Genomic DNA, 18,690 nt, shown 5'->3' with positions numbered 1-18,690 from the left:
ATCTCATGCTCCTGGAGGGCTCCCGCAGCAGCACTCCAACCTTGGAGATGTCCTTTCTAACTCTTCTTTACTTGAGACTGAAAGAAGGCTGCAGAATGCGACTCACCAGCTGCCTCAAAGATATGTCGCCTTTCTGAGACAGACACGAGCATTTCTTGCAGCTCCCGGCTGAGTTTGTAGTTTGCTTGCTCCTTCAGACTGATGCGCTTCTGCAGGTCCTTAATTATTTTCTGACATTTCTTCACTTTCTCCTTGTGCAGCTGTCCATTTCCAAAAGAATAAAGCAAATGTATGAGATGCTATTAAAGCTGTTCAGACAAATGTTATATGGAAATCCATCATCTGCAGCATTGCATTGTAGCTCAACTCATTTTTAGATTTGACTGCCAGTACACCATGACTTTGTCTTTCTTACAAGATGCATTCCAATAAGCTTTTTGTCTTCTGATATAACAAATGGGAGAGACAAGCAACTAAGGAGTACAGGCCTGAGAGAAACAGATTTTAAAATAAGATTTGAAATGAAGAAGCCAATGAGACAGTGAGAGGCAGGGATGCTATTAGCAGGCACTGCAGTTTAGGAAAGCCTGATAAGAGGGATAAAAAGAGGTGGAAAGGAAGGCAGCAAATGCTAAACCTTTGAGAAGAAAGAGGAAGAGGAGGAGGATATCGGTTACTGGGTGAGAGGGCAAGTCTACTGGAGTCTTATAAAAAGTTTGTTTGTTCAGTAACAGCGCATTAAAAATTTACCTTATCCATAACACCAAGGGTCTGCTCCAGCACCGATACCTGGTGGTTCACGCGGCTGTCGTAGTTTAGTACATTTAGGAACTGTAGAATTAAAGACAAAGAAATCTGACTGCTGGGTTTGAGTGTTCCAAGCTCCTTGGTTGACGGTTGCTACAGGACTCAAGAAAGCATTTATTTTTATCCTGTACAGTGCTAAGTGCTTCCAGAAACTATTAAGCATACTGTTCTGAGACAGTGCTTCAAGTAGAAGGAAATCTGGATGCTTGACTAGAAAGTTCTTTATAATGCCTTGGGTTGTATACATTAGAACTGGAGTTGGTCTAAAAATCTATAGTTTTGAGATCTCTGATTAAAAAAATAATAGCTAATTATTTTGGTGCAAATGGGCTTAAGTTCCTCAGGCTTTCTCAGAATGATGCAATCAGCTGCTAGTTCAGGCAGTGTCCTCTTTATACTTCTTTTGTTATGTCCCCTTCTCCTTGCTTCTCTCTCAATTAGATATCCTTATTCAAACAACCCCCAGCCAACCCTTTCCACCCAGAGCGCTCAAGTACCAAACATTCATGTATGTGTCTATTTTGGGCAGTGATAAATTCAGGTATCTCTTACAACTACCTTCAATGAAGGGCAGCAGCAACTACCCCTATCAATCAATGAAATTTCACCCTCCCTACTACCAGTTGTTGCTGTTTGGATTTTGCTGCACCTTTTTTGTGCACAGGCAGCATTTTTGATAAGCTGCTTTAGAAATAAGAGTCCTCTTGCTGCCCCTTCTGAAGTGGAAAAAAAAATTAGAGATAGCCTACTTGCCTTAAAAAATTGTAGGTGATGTGTTATTTCTGAGAGATACTAGATAGGGCCAACTTCAGAACTTTCTTGTAAGATCAATGTTTTGTTTAAAAAGAGTTCCTTACTTTAGGAAAAACACCATTCCTTATTTGATGTACCAGTATTGCTACTCCAAGGCTTAGGGCTAATTCTATGTGGCATTAATAACTTTAGCTTTGCACTGAAGAGTCAGAAGCAAATGTTTACCCCCTAAGGTTGAACTGTGGACATAATTTGAGCTAGGTTCACCTGCAGATGCAGGAAAATAAAGAACACAACTTTTCTCAGGATAAAAACAGAAGTTCGAGAGAGTAACGTACAAGCTGACGATCTTTTGACACACGCAGGGTTTGAATATCTCGAGCCTTCTGGTTTAGATCTTCCATCTGCATCTTCATTTTCTTATGTTCCCATTCCAGTTGAAATATCCCTTTAGAGAAGTCTTTACATTCCACCATACTAGCAATTTTCTTTTCTCCTTGAGCCTGAAAAAAAGCAGACAGATTAATTTTAATTAGCACAGTTTATGGGTTATGGAATAGTTATCTATGCAACAGAATAGGCAAGACTGCAAAGTCATAATCTGAGCAGGGCGAATGTAGCTTATTGCAATGACTCTCAGAGGCTTTGATCCAGACAGTAGTCTTATCGAATCTGCTGTTTTTTGGACACACTGCCACAGCCCTGCATCACAAAGAAATTGCAATCAACATCCGTTCATTCATGACCTCATAACAGCACTAATCATTTTACCTATACAATATTTGAGCTTGCTTTGGTATAAGAAATTTTGCTTCAATCAAAAGCAATAAAGCATTTTTGTATGCAGGTAGGCTGCCTGAGAAAATAATCTTTAATAAGCATATGAAAAATGAAATGCATTATGTATCATCCTAGACTCTCACCTTAAATGAGAAAGAGGTATTTAATTTTTGCAATGCTCAGTATAACCCAACATTCAATTGCCTATTGACATGATTGTACATTTGAGCTTGAGGGAGCTGTAGGATTGGTGGAAAAGATATTAAAATTCTCCATTTAAAGCAGGTGCATAAAGGATGTAGCACACAAGAACGCTGCCTTTCCATCAATCAGAATTCCTTTGATCAGACCTGAGGACAGCGGCCTATTACAGTAAGAGATGTTACAGGACTCATAATAGCTTCGAGGACCACATATTGGCAAAGTCTGAGCCCACTGGTGTAGGGTAGTGAGCTGAAACAGACTAGCCACATATTAGATGTCAAACTAGCGAAAAACTGCAGTCTTCAAAGGAAGATTATTCATTGAAAATTAGTAATTTCCTTCAGAAAATGTAAATTACCCGGATAGTGCAATTCAGTTCTTCAATAACACTCTTATTAATGAGAATAGCATCAGTGTAATCTGGTATTAGCTCACTGCTTTCCAATTCCACCTGTCCTTGTTTAAGCAGAAATTGGACAGTCAAATCCAATTGAAACCTCATCTTCTGTTCCTGTAACCTAAAATTGCAGAAAACCAAAAGCAGTTTTTAGTGATTGATAACATCCTCGTAGTTTAAATTTCCTCTATGAACATAGGGCAAGAGCAAGATGATAAAGGATGCTGAAAACAAGGAGAGGTCAATGCATTTTTGTATGTGTCAATGACTACTTTTACATTTGTGCGGGGGATGCCTGTCTTCTCTTTACTCCTACAGCGAGTGCTGAATAGTGCCATCCTACTCATTTCCAAACTGCCGTTAAACCCTGGATTTTGTTTTCACTGCAGATTCTAGCAGACGTTATAAGGGAGAGATGTCCTACTGAAAAGCAACACTAGGAATAATTGAAAGAGTGTTGAAAACGCCTTTGTATCAATTCTTCTCTTAGAGTTGGTTCCTCATTTCCAATGGTAGTGAAAAGTAATGCTGACTAAGTGATGGCATCAGAAAATAGAGCATTCCGGTCTGAACCAATGAAAGCAAGGTCCTTACAAAGTTGAGCTCCACACTGTAATCTGGAAGGGTAACTGCACCTGACCTGGCACACCTGAGATCACTTGAGTAACAAAAGCCTTGAAGATGCAGTAGCACATAGTGCAGCATATAGTGGACAAGCTTGCTGGAGACACAGGTGCTTGGGCAGCTGGCCTGTGCTGAAACCCATGCTGCCACATTTTTACTACTGCTGCTACCTGAGCCTTTTGGATTGAAACGATCTCGGGCATGCCTACACATGCCATAGTCATAACCTTCTAGTTTCAGCAGTCACAGCCTGCATCTTTTAGATAAATTGGGATACTAAAGTCATCTGTACATTTTTATGCGAGTGAGGTGCTAAAATGTGGATGAATGTGAACATAAGAATAACAAGTAAAATTACAGGTTGACTTCACTGAAGATGTTGTCAATGTCCTTCTTTATCTTCTCATCATCCTCTATTCTTCTCTGGAGAAAAGCCTGCATCTCCGCTAGTGTCAAAGCTTTCCGTTTCACCTGAGCAAACAACATGACAGCTCCTTGAACACATTCAGATTCATAACTGTACAGAGTCAAACCTTGTTTCCAAGAACAGATAGAGACAGATTTTTAGAAGAGATCTATGGAGAAATAGGCTGCTTGTATGAGTGTCATTAAAGTCAGTGAGTCACATGGTTACAATCACAGGATCATAGGAAAGTAAGGTGTGTGAAACAGGCATATTCAATTTGGATTTGGCCTGAATCAGGGACAGCGATTCGATTAATTGATTCAGATCACTGTCCCCGATTCAATTCAGCCAAATCCGAATCTGAAGATTTGGAGGATCAGCGATTTGGCCAGAGACACAGGTTTAAATGTTTTTTCTACATACCTTGAGGTACCAGGTGCAGCTCATGCACACTGTGATGCTGGGGCGCATGGAGAATCCCACAGGAGTGCAGGCCCCCCTCTCCCCCCTTTTGCTTGGCAGCAAACTTAGAACTGCACTGGAAGTACTTCTGGTCCACTTCCAGGTCCTCCAGGGAGCTCATGCGCCCCCCTGGCTGAGCCATCAGCCATGGGGGGACCCCCCCCAGACCCAGGAGGCACCAGTCACTGAGCCAGAGGGGTGCAGGGGGCACCCTGTGTGTTCCTTGGTGGGCCCGGAAGTGGATCGGAAGTGCTTTTGGTCCACTTCCAGGTCTGCTGCCCGAGCATGCTGGGGAGCCCCCTGTGCTCCCATGCGGCGTTCCTTCTGCTCCAGAATCACAGCACTCACACACCCCTGTTACCTAGAGGTATGTAGAAAAAAACATTTAAAGCTGTGTCTATGTCCAAATCTCTGAATCTCTCCAAATCGAATCAGAACTCTCCAAATCAATTCAGAGAGATTAAAGGGTCTCCTGATTCAATTCAGATTTGGAGATTCAGTCATTGAATTGAGCTGAATCTCCCTGAATCAAATCAGGGATAGAAGCTTTGCAAAGTCCTAATAAGGACCTCACAAGGTCATCTAGTTTGTCCCCCTATTCAAGGCAGAATCATCCCTGACTAGGATCATCCCTCAATAAGATCTTTAGCCTCTCTGTGAAGCTCCATCCCCTTTGATGCGTATTTGTTCCCATGTAAGGAAGCCTGTGTTTCCTTTTCTCAGCAATGCAAAATGGATCTGGGCTACATATTTGAATAGTTAAAGTTTAAATCTTGATCATCTTAAACTAAACCAGTAGCTTAACAGAACTTTCTATCAACAAACGGCATTAGGATTTGCTCTTGCAAGGGAGGAACATGCAGAGTTGTAAATGCAAGTTAAAGGTGGAGGACAGCATAATATTCCTTGATGGTTTGCTTTTGTTTGGAGGATGGGGAGGGGAAAAGGAGTCTGAGGAGAAATCCTATGAGGCTATTCCAAATCTCCAGTCATTTTTAGTGTCCTTTCTCCCCTTGTTTTCTCCAAAGGAGAGCTGGGCATGGTTTCTTTTGAACCTATTTACATTACTTTTTATCTGGTGCTAGAGAAATTAAGCTAAAGAGTGATGAGTATTTTGCTGACTCCCAGAAGCTGAGTACCTTGAGAATCAAATACAAGTCACCTATACTATACTATCATTTTGCTACCATCCTCTTTGCCTCCCAAAAACTGATCTACATAAAAGGTAACAAGAAACTATATTCCCAACAATTAGCAACAAAATAAATCTGTTGGAAGGCACTTTACATACCAGCTGTTCACTCTCTACTTTTGTTCGCCGAGCAGAACAGAAACGTTCCCAAACAGGCAAGTCTAAACCCTCAGGCATGTTCTCAGGGTTATCGAGTTCATTCATGGCTCTCATTAAATGGGCAAGTGCATCTTTGTAAGCTTTGGCTGAGCCTGGTCTGTCCCCGTAAGGGTTAGCAGTGTCAAGGTGCATCTTCATCTTCTGGGCTCTAGCATCAAACACAGCACAGAAAATACTGACTTTTAATTGTGTGGAAAAGCAGCATTTCATGGTAGAAAGAACAAGGCCAGGTATACTAGAGTCATTTCACACCCCATCCTAACTTCCTCTGGTGAGCTACTGTAAAAAACTCTTTATGTTATAAAGGATAAAAAGGCAAGCTTTATTAGATATTAATTATTTTGGCTACATTTTAAGTAACTCAGTTGGTGTGAAGTGAAGAGATGGTTCATCATCCCAAAGGTACCATTTTAAAAGTTGAGAAAAGTTGTCTCTTGCTTGTAGGTAAAATACCTTGCATATTTTGGAATTTATCACAAAAGCAAAGGTAATCAGCTGTAGGATATGGTCCAAATCAAAGGGGGATTTTACCTTGGTCGACGTTTGTAAAGTTTGAAAAGCTGATCTATAAGATGCATAGGAACATCAGAAAATTCTTTTCTAAAGCCACGTTCCAGAATCTGGCAAGAAAATAAAATGCCTCTGGTCACTGAGATATTATTTTACAAAGCATCAGCCTCCATATCTCCCAAAAATACCAAATTATAAGAAGGGAACGTGTTAGGAAGTCCTGGGATCTACCTTCCAATCCATTACTTAGGTGAGTTTAATTTTATTTTAAAGCTGTCAGTTCTGAGAGAGGCAAGTTTACCATGACAAGCATACTTTCTGAGACCCAAGAAGTATCAGTGCAAAGAGAAAGACCATCAGGTTAAGGCACTGGTTTCTGTACTCTCCAAGAAAACCATCCATGCTCCCAGAAGCCTTTTTTCAACAAAGCATTTAAGCATGGCTTAACTTTTAGCGGGTGTATATTCTCATTGCCATCATATTCCATTAACCTAAATGGAACTTCTCACATGCTTAAAAACAAGTGCTTTGCTGAACTGGGACCTAAATACTACATATTCTGGTGGGTGGTTATTTTGTACTGAACGCCACTGTTTTCTGTAATTCTACCTGCTTGAACATAGGTCTAGAACTCTTACCTTGTCTTCAGCTACCAAATTGTCATAGGTCTCTCTGTAAGCATCAACCTGTCTTCTTGCAATCTGGACTGCTTCTGCGGTACTGAGCTGTAACAAAGACTGATTTCAGTAATGGCACTAAAAAATAGCAGAAGGGTATAGAGTAGTATTCCAGCATATGGAAGTGTACTTTTGATTTACTCCACACAAAAACAATTAAGCTAATTTATTTCCAGTGCAACTGCCTCCTGAGCAGGTCCCACACTGCAAGCAGTGAGCACAACACATCTTTGTGAAATTTAGACAGGATCCTTGCAATGCTTCCTACAGGTGGCCACATGCAATGACCCTTCAGAAGGGTCAGCAGGTGTAGAATTCAGATACCCAAAGTGCTTAATGAGGTTGATCACAGGAAGCACCTTACACCAGTGCACATAGAGAGTGTGATGGCTTCTTATGCAATTCTGGATGCGATGCAGTATCACCTGGATGATAATTTAGTGTACACTTATTACATCTGTAGCCAGTAGCATCCTGGGTTATATTAACAGGAGTGTCACTTGCAAATCAAGGGAAGTGATTCTTCCTCTCTATTCAGCAATGATGAGGCCTCCCTAGGAGTATTGTGTACAGTTTTGGGCCCTACACTTCAAGAAGGACATGAGCAGTTTGGAAGGAATCCAGCACAGAGCAACAAAAAGTATCAGGGGCCTGGGAGACAAGATTTATAGGAAAAAGCTGAAAGAACTAGGATTACCTAGCCTAGAGATGATTGAGGGGGGATTTGATAACAGTCTTCAGATACCTGAAGGATACAGAGAGGATGAAGATGGGCTTTAATCTGTGGCAGTAGGGGCTAGGAGCAACGGCCTCAAGCTGCAGCAGGGGACACAGAGGATGGAGATTAGGAGGAACATTCTGTCTGTGAGGGTGGTGAGGCATTGGAATAAGACTACCTAGAGAAGTTGTGGAATCGCCATCCTTGGAAACTTGCAAAAGCAGGACAGGCATTTGTCAGGGATGATCCTGTCTTGATCAGGGGCGCTAGACTACATGACCTAGCGAGGTCCTTCCCAACCCTACTTTCCTGTGATCCTGTGGCACCAAGATGGGTGATGTAGCAGGAAAAGATGGAAAAGTTGAGATTATTTACTCTAGAGAAGAGTAATGAGGATTTGATATCAGTCTTATTATAAATTTGAGGGGGATCATTTGTTTTCTGTCTCCACAAGCAATAGGACAAGTAATGGGTTTAATGGGCAATAAGGGAAATTTAGGTTAGACCCTAGGAAGAACATTCTAATTAGGAAGATAGTTAAACACTGGAAAGGATTACCTACAAATTGTGGAATCTCCATCAGGGAAGGTTTCAAGTTCAGGTTAGAAAAACACTAATTCTGGATAGCTACACAAAAATGATCCTCTCTTGAGCAGGAGCTGGCTTAAATGCAACTTTCTAAGGTCTCTTCTATCCCTAATCTTTTATGATACTGGTTCCCAGTTAGGTAAGAGACTGCCTCTTTCCCTGGACAATGTGAAAGGTGAGATCAGCTAGAGGTGTCTAAGTGTCATCAGGCTATCCTCAGTGGAAGGTTCTTGACTGGAATTTGATTTCCTTATGGATCTGATAACGTGAATTTGCCACGTCATGGTATTGTGGAAAGCTCACCTGTTTTACCCAAGCTTTTGTCTAGCTAATAAGGAAGATTTATACTCTGTTTTTCTCTGAAAGCAAGGCTTGTTTGTTATATTTTAATTTTAATGTGGGCAAACAAATATAATAAAGGGCTACTTTTAACAATAGAAAAATAAAAAATATTTTGAAAAAAATGGGCTAGTATAGAGCTGGTTACATGACATCTTAACAGATGAACTTCCAGGGAATAGGAATCAACACTTTCATTGTAGAACTGTTGTAAGCCTGTATATACTTACATATAGCTCCAGACATGTTTGTTTTGATCTCTGGTTACTAATCCACTCATACGTGGCTTATCGGTTATGGGCAAACCGACAACTGCAATTTCAGAAGATTTATTCTGCATTTGTCCTAATTTATCATTTTGTTTTCTAAAACAGACAGCAATATTCACTACCTATTTGTTCAGCTTCTTCTAGCACAGGCATCATCAGGACCACGAGAAAAGTTACAGTGGATACTAATATATGGTGCATTTGACAAACAGCAGCATGCTTTTCTCAGTACTTGGATATTTACAAAATTATTTCTGAAAGAACTGAGATGAATATTCATCCCAAAATGCACACCTTTCTAATATTGGTCAACTGCAACCGGCAGTGGTTGGGGAAAAGGTGGGGAGGGTTATTTGTAGAACTTTGTATCTTTGTGTGTAAATACCAGCTTCTGTAAGAAAATGGTTGGCACTTCATCATCCAGATACTACATTCACCTTCTCTTTCCGCTTCTTCTCAAGAAAATAATGCAGTCCAGCTTCTCTGGTGCTCAGCTCTTCATCCAGGAGTAACGAATAAAGGAGGCTGTTTATTTTGAGTTCTTCCTGTGGAAAGATTGTGAAGTAAAAGATTAACAGTCCTGTTGCATGGAGTTGGAAATAAGCAGCACAGAATCCTTCCCTCACCTGGCATATGACCATCTCCGACTTCACCTTCTTCTCGAAGAGCTTGCATACAGTGTCATCGAAACTTTGCGTTGTTTCCTGAATTGCTGTTTGCAGTTTTTTCAGTTCAGTTTCTAGTATCTGGTGGAGGAGAAGAAGTATTAAAACTTCAGGGAAACAAGTAATTTAGGAGTTTGTGTGGTTTAGTGGTGGGTGGGCGACTGCCCAGGAAGTGAGCTTTTTGGGGCTTTTTGTGACACTATCTTGTTTTGTATTTGTAGACTGCTGGCCTCATTCAGAACTGGGGTCCCCAGGCACTGCTGCAGTTCAATTAATAAGTAATACACACACACAAAGGCTCCTAGATAGGGTCTTATATCAAAATAGGAAATAGGGCTGGAAGAGACCTTGATCATATCTAATATATCATCTCTATCCCAAGACAGGATCAGCTATGCCTAAATCTAAAGAAGGGGATTTTGTTCCCAAAAGTTTATCTAACAGCTCTCTAAATTATACAATTAATATAATAAAAAGACATCATTTAAAAACCCCTTGCTTCTTGCATATTTCTTGGATCATCATGCCTACAACAACACTCCAACCCTACTAAATCATTTCTGACAGATGTTGTTCTTAAGACTTGCATAAACAGAAACCCCTCTCTTTTTATCAAAGTGGATAATATTTCATTTGGTATCCCAACTGAGTGAAGATCATTTCCCTTCAGAGGCCATCTTGCCAGCTTTACTACATTCTGCTCAAGTGGAAACTCAAGACCTATAAAAACGAAAACATTTCATATGTTTGTCTAACAATATTGTGTAATCAAAGGAAACATCTTTTCCAAGTGCTGAGTTCCTTCAACCCCTTTCAAAAGTAATGGAAGCTAAAAATCAGACAAGAACACACCAATTTAAATGAAAGTGTTTGGGTCTGGATATAATTTTTGCAATTATTTTCTTTATAGCTCCTTTAAAAATAAAAACTGCTTTGATCGTTGACTGTCAATAGGAGTTACAAACCTAAGGGTGTGGGCCCATGAACAAGCGCCGTGAAGTAAGCTACAGTGTGATCTTACAGAACATCAGTTACTCTGCGCTAGCCAGATGCAGCTGAAAACGCTTATTCCTCAGTGAGAGCAGGATAAGGTAAGAGCATGCACAGAAGCAGTTACCACAGGAGGAGCTGATGTGCCATAAATTCACATCCTGGCTTTCCTTGCAATAGCTTAGCACAGACTTGTTCAAACCAGCTCTGACAGCGTAGGGGGGATTCAACCCATCATGGGGAAAAGGCTATATTTCTACCATCAGATAAATTCTGTACTTGGATTCAGGCATCACAAACAATGTTCTACATGGGGTGATGCTTTCACCAGATGCCAAACAAGCTCTGCATTTGAAATGAAGTTGCAGCGAAGCTGATAGGTCATGCTGCCCAAATTTGAACTGAAGGATACAAAATAGGATGTTATGTGTCTAATACCACTGTTCCTGGCAACTCAAGCAAATGAATTCTAAATGGTGTTTTAGAAACTATATGTACATTTGTGCTGGTAACCTGGGACCATCACAAATGGTTGGTGATGGGAAGTGAAAACAATTTTGTCAAGAATGGCATGTCCGAGTTATCACCGGTAAACATCGCTGTTTCTGTTCTAAATTGGACACCACTGCAGCTCACCATATTCTTAATTTACCACACTTGTTAGAATTTCTGATCTGAAAGAGATCAGAAACTTTGTGGATGAAGACAGCAAAGAGAACTACCGTTTCCCATTTTATTATACCTTTCTATGTTTTTCTCTTTCTTCATTCAGCTCCTTGACTTTTTTCTCATACTCCTTAAATATTTTCTTTTCTTCTTCATTCCAAAGGGTGTCGGGTTTGGATATAAAAGGAGGTGGGGGTATCTCCTGAAAACATTAAAAGAGCAAGATATTTCAAGAGCAATGCCAATTTTCCATTTAGACAATGTTAAAAAGAAACTACAGAACTCACAAAACTGGAAATGCACCTTCAGAGTTTATTGAAAGCTTTCTCTTCAGGACAGGTTGAAGTAGTACTCTGACTTGGACCCAAGGAACATAACATATTCTAATCAGGCACTATTTTATGTTTCCTCACTTCCTGGAGTGATGCCAGCATTTCCTCCAGAGCAGTAGCTCTCAACCTTTTTCGGACTCAAAGCTCCCCTCATGGGACTTGAGGCCCCTCCACAACTTCTGCAATTTGAGTGGCATCCGATTTCAAAAACGTATTTATATATTACAGTTCGAGCTTCCATGCAGACAGGCCCTGCCATAGGGATGGAGGATCATCCAGGAAAGAACAAGCCTAAGTCCATGTTATCTATCTGCTTAGTTCACCTGCTTATCTTCTAACATCTCACTTACCTCCTCACACCTCACAGCACCTGTCAAAAGATCTGGCAACACCCCCGGGTACCCCATCACCCTGATTGAGAATCACTGCTCTAGAGCATGTGCCATGAACAGAACAAAAACTGCATTTTCCTGCGGCACTAATGGTTGTCAATATGGTCATTTTTGTTTTCACTCTTTCATAGACAATCATTATCAGATGCAATAAAATGCTGGTGTGACTTTACGGTGGGGTTTAATAGTAATACTTTGACTAAAAGATGAGGCAGTTTTTTCCATTGCAAATCCCCAAGGAAATTTAATTCCTGCTTAAACTAAAGAAACCAGCTTCAGTGAAAGCATTTGCTCTACCTTTACATCCTGGGGCAGCCTATGAAAACATAGGCCTCTATCTTCAACACAAGTCTTCTTTCTGACAAAAAAAGCCTTATTTTGCCATGTCCAGCCTCGGGAGAGAGTGGTTGGCTGGGACTGGAGGGAAAGTAGGGGCTAAAGGAATTTGCCACCATTCCTGGGGGGGTTTTGGGAACATCTGGGAATTCTAGTTACATTGTAAACTACTGAATTTTATTCAGTTCTTGTCAGTGCAACTTTTACTTAAATCCTATGACAGAAACAAAACTCACCATTTTCAAGATGTCTTCCTTTTTGACCTCTAGGACCCCGTCCATCATGTCATTAAGAGCACGCTGTCTTGCATTGTCCTGAACAAGAAAAGGGAAGAAAGGGAAAATGCTGTTGAGAAACAGGACTTAGATGCTTTGGGGAACCTAACAGGGTGTATCACCTCTAAGATTCCAGTTTGAATCCAGTGTCCTACTAGTGAATGAAACACTTTTCAGTTACCTTATTTATGTAAAATAAGCTAATAGTTTTAGCCCACTTCCTAGTGGGCAGACACTCATATGCCACATTACTATCACTATAATTGGAACAATAGTGGTTTGGGGTTGGGGGGGGAGGTGGAAAAGCAAATACTACTGTCACGGTGGTGTTCCATAAACACTGTGGTTTTCAACCTTTTTAGACTCAAGAGACTCTTCAGAAAATACCAGCTCTTAATTTTCACTTGTTTTTGACTACAGAAAAATAACAGAGTAATTTTTTTGTAGCAAAGAACTCTGAAAGACCACAACTGATCCTAAAGGATCTCAAGGCACCCCGGTGTGCTACAGCACCCTGGCTGAGAATCACTGGGTTAGCAGAAGAAAAGCAGCTCCCATCATCATCTGTGTCACATACATTTGTTCCATGGTCCAGTCTTTCTTCATGGCTTTCATAGTTGTATAGTTTCAGAGTTTTTAAAACTAGACGCGGTCATTATGATATTCTAGTCTGACTCCAGCAGAATACAAGCCAGAGAATCTTATCTGGTAACTGCATGGAGTTCAAAACTTTTAGTTGAGTTATAGCGTGTTTTTAAAATGATATGTAGTCTTAAATCTGTCAGTCTGGCCCCTTTCACCAGCACTAGGCAAATATAAAAGAGCACCTCTAACTGAAACCTTATTTGCCCTAAAAAGATCTTTATAGTTCTGATCACAAAGGATTATAAAAGAAGATGGTACTTCAAAAACATACCTGAGCAGCAAGACGCCTTTGCATTTCAAGCTTTGCCAGCATTTCTGCTTTTGCTCTCTGCTGTGGGGTTAGGTATTTTTCCACTTTAATCTGTGGAGGAACAAAAACAGGACAGATCAGCTTTCTTCTCTAGACAGTTCACTTGCAGAACAGTCAATGAACTTTTGGAAAAACATAGCAATAAAGATCTAGAGTGCTTATTTTCTTTTAAACTCTGCTGTACGATAACAATCAAGAAGGAAATTTGCTTGCTTGTTAATGCACAGATTTCTTAACATATAGACCAAAATCCACATTCTAAGCTAGTAAGCATTATTTCTTCTTATTTTTCTGCTAAGGGTCATATTTTATGTGTTATACCTCTGGGTTTTGCAGTATTGGAACAGTGTAGACTGGTATACTGGTATTTCCCTCCCAGAAATTATTTATGACCAGATGGCTAACATAACTCTTTTCCTTGCAGGTCTTCACCAATATCTTCTGTTGCAGATTTAGTTATTTCGCTACATGTACATCAGATAACAAGTTCAAATTTTGTTTTACATATAAAAACCAATAGGTTTTGAGCAGGTTCAACATTTGGTGAAGAAAAAAAAGTTTTATTACCTATACTACAAACTTGGCACAAAATGATGTGTGTGTTTCTAGGAGGCATGTGTTTTAGAGAAAAATGTAAAACAGAGGATTAGGCAATGAGAGCACATTTTGAAAGAGCAGGAGTAGGAGGAAAATTAGGAAGCCAGAGAGAACAGAAGGGAAAGAGCAGGTCAGATGAAAAGAGCTGCACGTGCTAGGAACTTGGTTGATATATAAATTACCAATTGAATTTGGAGGTACTATAGTATCAATGTTCTGATACCAAGGTTATGGATGCCTTAAGAGTGGAGGGATACAAGCACCAATTAATTCTTCCCTTTTGAGATAAATTCAGATACTGTACAGAAGGCAAGTGACTGCCAGGAAAGATGTTCCAGTCTAGAAACTTTTGCTACTGGCAATTTAAATATCAGATGCTACAGATTTCTTTCCATCTCTCTATCCAGAATTATTCAGAATGTTCCACCAACACATGGAAAGATCAAAATCCAAAAGGTAAGGCAAAGCACGAAAAAGAATGAATTTGCATACATATAACACATCAGTTTTATAGTTAGTTTTTTATGCTGACTTGAAGAGGGAGAAGGAGAGAACTAGGTTTGCACAAGTAGCAGATGAAAGAGAAAGCTGTGTTCTCCAGCACCTCAGAATCCTGGACAGTGAGCACACGCTCTGGTATCTCGTCATCTGTAAGAGTCGGTTCCCAGACTTCCTCTTGGAGATCAAGCTGTGTTAAGATTTCCTGGATCCTCAGGTTCCTTTCCTTGACCCTTGCTATCTCCTGCTCCTTCTGTCGAGCCACTATGTCAAATTCCTTGTTAAAGGCAGTTTTCACTCTGTAAATGATGTCCTGAAATACCATACGAGGAAATGGTGACAGCATTATGTTTCTATTTCATGCCTGTACACTGCTCACCAACCAACCGCAAAATGAAAAACAAAGCACATGTGTGAAAACTAGTAAACCTCTTTTAACCCTAAAAGTAGAATTCTGGTTCTGTTAAGCATGTGAGTGCAAAAATAAGGAGGACATACTGGCAAACTCTTTTATTATTTCTTTCTGTTGTTATCCTAGAAATAGTCCATTTCTTTTCTGGTATTTCCTTTTTGTCTTTTCCAAAGTTCCCTATGAAAAAAGCATTCTCTTAGTTTATATAAATTAGATTAAAAAATTAGTCACACTTTGCTTCATAGCATGAACTCTGAATGAAGTAGCTGTCCTGAAGAAAAATATATAATTAAAGATGGTATCATAATGCCAGATACAAAGAAGCAGAATTAAGGTCATGTGGGCAACCTTTATTTAATTATTTCTTGGATTTTGATTGCTTCTGCAATCTTAATGTTCTGGCAATGTGATTGTCTGACTGGAACAGCATTATATTGCACATATTTAATGTACCAATGAAATTAATAAGTATGGCAAGATACAAGCATATGAAACAAACCAGAGCCCTGATAATCATTTTATAAGGTCTGTAATTTAAATAGGTATATTTTTTCTTTAGTCTAAATGATTTCAATAAGGAGAATTGGATTATTGAAAAAGAAACACATGCACCTGTTCTGTTATGTCTATTAAAGAGAATGAAATATAACTGGGTTGAATTAAGTTATTAAAGTCCATCTTTCAAGATGTCTACCTGCTTACAATGTGTGTCACAATAAGTACTTGTATGCATGATTGCTTAACCTATTTCTGAAACCACTGGTAATAGGGCAGATGAGATGTAATGCAGCAGGAAGGGGGAAAATGGCTGTACTCATTTACCAAACTCCTATAATTCATGTTAAACCCACTATTTTCTAATGACAGCATGCCAGATTCATATATTGGGGTGGACTGAGCTGGAACTGCTCTTCCACTGAATCTTTTTGGTATACAAATGCCAAGGTTAAAAAATGCAATGATGTTTGACTTCACACTGCTGTCCAGCCTCTGCTCCAAGGCTGAATTCAGCTTCAGAGAAAATGAACCTCAATAAACAGAAATGCATAGTGTAGCATGCAGGATACATAAGAGGCCTATCTTACTGCAGTGCCAAATGACAATGGGAGTTCATCCATATTTTGCATTAATATGGCATTTTGCCGCACAAAGGATCCAAAAACACCTTATAAACAATGCCTGAGATCCTGCAGTTTGATTCCCTGCAGGCAGGGTATCAGACTGTGCCGAGATCTACATAGCACAGCACAGCACAGATGCAGGGGTATACTTATGCCAATAGTGTAGGGATTCTGGACCTTTGCTCTACTCCCATGAAATGCAGCAATGGCACTGATGTTGGGAGGAAAGGACCAAGGACACTGCATCACTTCCAACTTAAAAAAATACTAACAGCATCTTGGAAGCCCATATGTAGCAGAAAAGGACTTGTTCCTTCAAAGGGCTGGTGCCAGGGATACATATTCCATGTTTCTTCCCCATTTATTTTAAACCCCAGGGATATCTGCTGATTTTATACTTCTTGTGCGATTGAAGAGCTCTGCCTCCTTCAGCTCTGGGTAGACAAAATTGAAGGGCTCAGTTACCCTGTATCGCTCTGAGGATGTGCTGAACCCAGTACAGTATTCTAACCAACTCCAACCTGGCACAATGCAGAACATCCTCAGACACAAAACTATTCTGTAACTTTTGTTAACTTTTATAAAATGGCTGTGATAGCAGGAATAGACCTGATGGTAGGGAGAGGAACTGATGTTTTTACTAAAAGATGAAGATAGGGCTTTAAGCAAGGAGAGAACAGTGAGTCAAGAGCAATGGGATACTGTGGGAGGGTTTATCCTTTCTTTCCCTCAGCAGGACAGTACACTGCTGAAAAAAAAATCCAACAACAATTCTGACTGGCCAAGAACCTGTATGTGCAATAGTATCAATGTAGCAATGAACGTTTATGGAGAGATCACCTGCAGTAAAATTATCTGATTAATCTTCTGCTCTCGGGTGTGCAGATCCATTTGGGGATACAGGACAGCTGTATCTCCACCATACTGAGCACTCAGGCTCCCTATCAAGGCAATGGGTGTAGTCTCATCAGCCACCACGTCTTCTTCTACTTTCTCCCCTTCCTCTTTCGATGATACTGTTGGAAGCTGAAACTCAATAATCTCCTTCCGAATCTGAATATCCAAAAACACAGTAGATTAATCACTTAGACTAATACTCCTATCTCTTTAGGCAGCGTTGTTCAGCTGGTGGCCTAAAGGGGTTAAGTTGTGGCTCTGGGCTCCCAGCTGGCTGCCACTCCTCCTATTGTTGCAGCTGGAGTCTTCAGGTTTTCTCTTCCTACTCTGGTGTAGCCCGGCCAGGGCGCAGTGCAGTGTCACTGGCACAGGGCAGGGCTCTCAGGTTGAAGTCATGGCTCCACAGTGTGCAGTGCTGTGTTGGAGGGGAGCACCCATGTGGGCGCATGGTGTAGCACTGGGGAGCCATGCAGGGATGCACTGCAGCACTGGGTTCAGGAGCCCCCACGGGGTTACTGGTGTGGTGGGTTGGGGAATGTGTGCAGGTGCCTGCTGCAGCATGGAGAGGGGCTGCGGGTGCATGGTGCAATGGGGGTCATCCACGTGGTATAGAGCCCAGAGACCTGTGACCCTCAGTGGTACAGCCTGCAGGGCTTGCAGCCCATGAGGTATGTGGCCCCTGGCTGCTTAGAAGTTGGACAGCCTTGTCCTTAAGTCTGGCTAAGATATCTGTGGAGAAGACCCCAAGCTAAAATACACTTCTACAGAGCAGGAATTGTTGGACACATTGCACCTTAAGATCAGCACACTCAATCTTCTTTAACTGCAGGACCTTCTCCAAAGTCTCCAGCTCTTCTTTACCACGTTCCTTCATAGGATAATTCTTTACCTCATAAGCTGTATGGAAGGACTTGTAGAATGGGAAGGAATTAAATAAAAAGTTATACTTAAACATTGGCCACCTGATTGTTCTGTACCTAGACAATAAATGGCTACAGTAAGTCCCTTTATTGTTATGAATAAAATTGAGGAATAATCATGAGTAGGACAATATTGTAAGGTCTTCAGATGTTATCAGACACTTTATTTTAAATATTTTGAAATTTAAAAAAAGGAAAACCTTTTCTGAGTGCATGATCTTGTCCACCTTAGTGAAATTAGGGTGCAGAACTGAGGCTGGCATTATCCTTGGGGTCTTTCTGGGTGTTTCTGACACTCCCTTCCTTGTATTTTTGTGCAGTAGTAGTTACACTAGCTGCATTTAGAAATATAATAGATTTTTGCTTTGGTAAATACTAACCTGAAGGAAAGGCCAATATGCACCTTTAGGGACTAACTAAAAAAGATACATATCTAGAGCACAAGCTCTCATAAAACCAAGTTCATTTCATCAGATGACCAACACTTAACGTGAGAAACTCTGTATGAAAGGATTTTGTAACAGCATGGTATTACATGGATGCTTTTTATCAGAAAGAAACATTTCCCTTGAACTCAGAGCTATCAGGGTTCCAAGCTCAGGTTGCTAAATGAAAGGCTCATATGTGCTTTGCGAAGCAACAACTTCTTTCCCAGACACTCTGCAAGCTAGAATTGTAGTAACTTTTCTCCATACTGAGCTCCAGTACTTTTATGGCTCAAACTATTGTTGGGAAAAGCAGGAAATGAA

The 18,690-nt window shown here is 40.5% G+C and overlaps 1 protein-coding gene across 2 annotated transcripts in view; it reads right to left on the bottom strand.

Annotated features, from left to right (window-relative positions):
- Positions 1 to 18,690, bottom strand: part of CFAP43 (cilia and flagella associated protein 43) — a 59,106-nt gene that overhangs the window by 725 nt on the left and 39,691 nt on the right. For both annotated transcript variants that reach the window (XM_090057652.1, XM_090057651.1), the window contains 16 exons: positions 17,815 to 17,931; positions 16,965 to 17,177; positions 14,698 to 14,904; positions 13,458 to 13,547; positions 12,503 to 12,580; positions 11,283 to 11,408; positions 9,512 to 9,631; positions 9,323 to 9,430; positions 6,933 to 7,019; positions 6,316 to 6,404; positions 5,725 to 5,932; positions 3,924 to 4,036; positions 2,903 to 3,062; positions 1,899 to 2,063; positions 751 to 831; positions 107 to 260 (listed from right to left, as the gene is read on the bottom strand). In XM_090057652.1, the coding sequence (XP_089913778.1) occupies positions 107 to 260; positions 751 to 831; positions 1,899 to 2,063; positions 2,903 to 3,062; positions 3,924 to 4,036; positions 5,725 to 5,932; positions 6,316 to 6,404; positions 6,933 to 7,019; positions 9,323 to 9,430; positions 9,512 to 9,631; positions 11,283 to 11,408; positions 12,503 to 12,580; positions 13,458 to 13,547; positions 14,698 to 14,904; positions 16,965 to 17,177; positions 17,815 to 17,931 (2,116 nt within the window). The remainder of the gene's footprint in view (positions 1 to 106; positions 261 to 750; positions 832 to 1,898; positions 2,064 to 2,902; positions 3,063 to 3,923; positions 4,037 to 5,724; positions 5,933 to 6,315; positions 6,405 to 6,932; positions 7,020 to 9,322; positions 9,431 to 9,511; positions 9,632 to 11,282; positions 11,409 to 12,502; positions 12,581 to 13,457; positions 13,548 to 14,697; positions 14,905 to 16,964; positions 17,178 to 17,814; positions 17,932 to 18,690) is intronic.

Source organism: Crocodylus siamensis, chromosome 7 (assembly GCF_052110815.1).
Source record: "Crocodylus siamensis isolate JL-2025a chromosome 7, ASM5211081v1, whole genome shotgun sequence".
NCBI lineage: Eukaryota > Metazoa > Chordata > Crocodylia > Crocodylidae > Crocodylus > Crocodylus siamensis.
The sequence above is the reverse complement of the archived record's forward strand: the minus strand, read 5'-3'. Positions and strand labels throughout refer to the sequence as shown.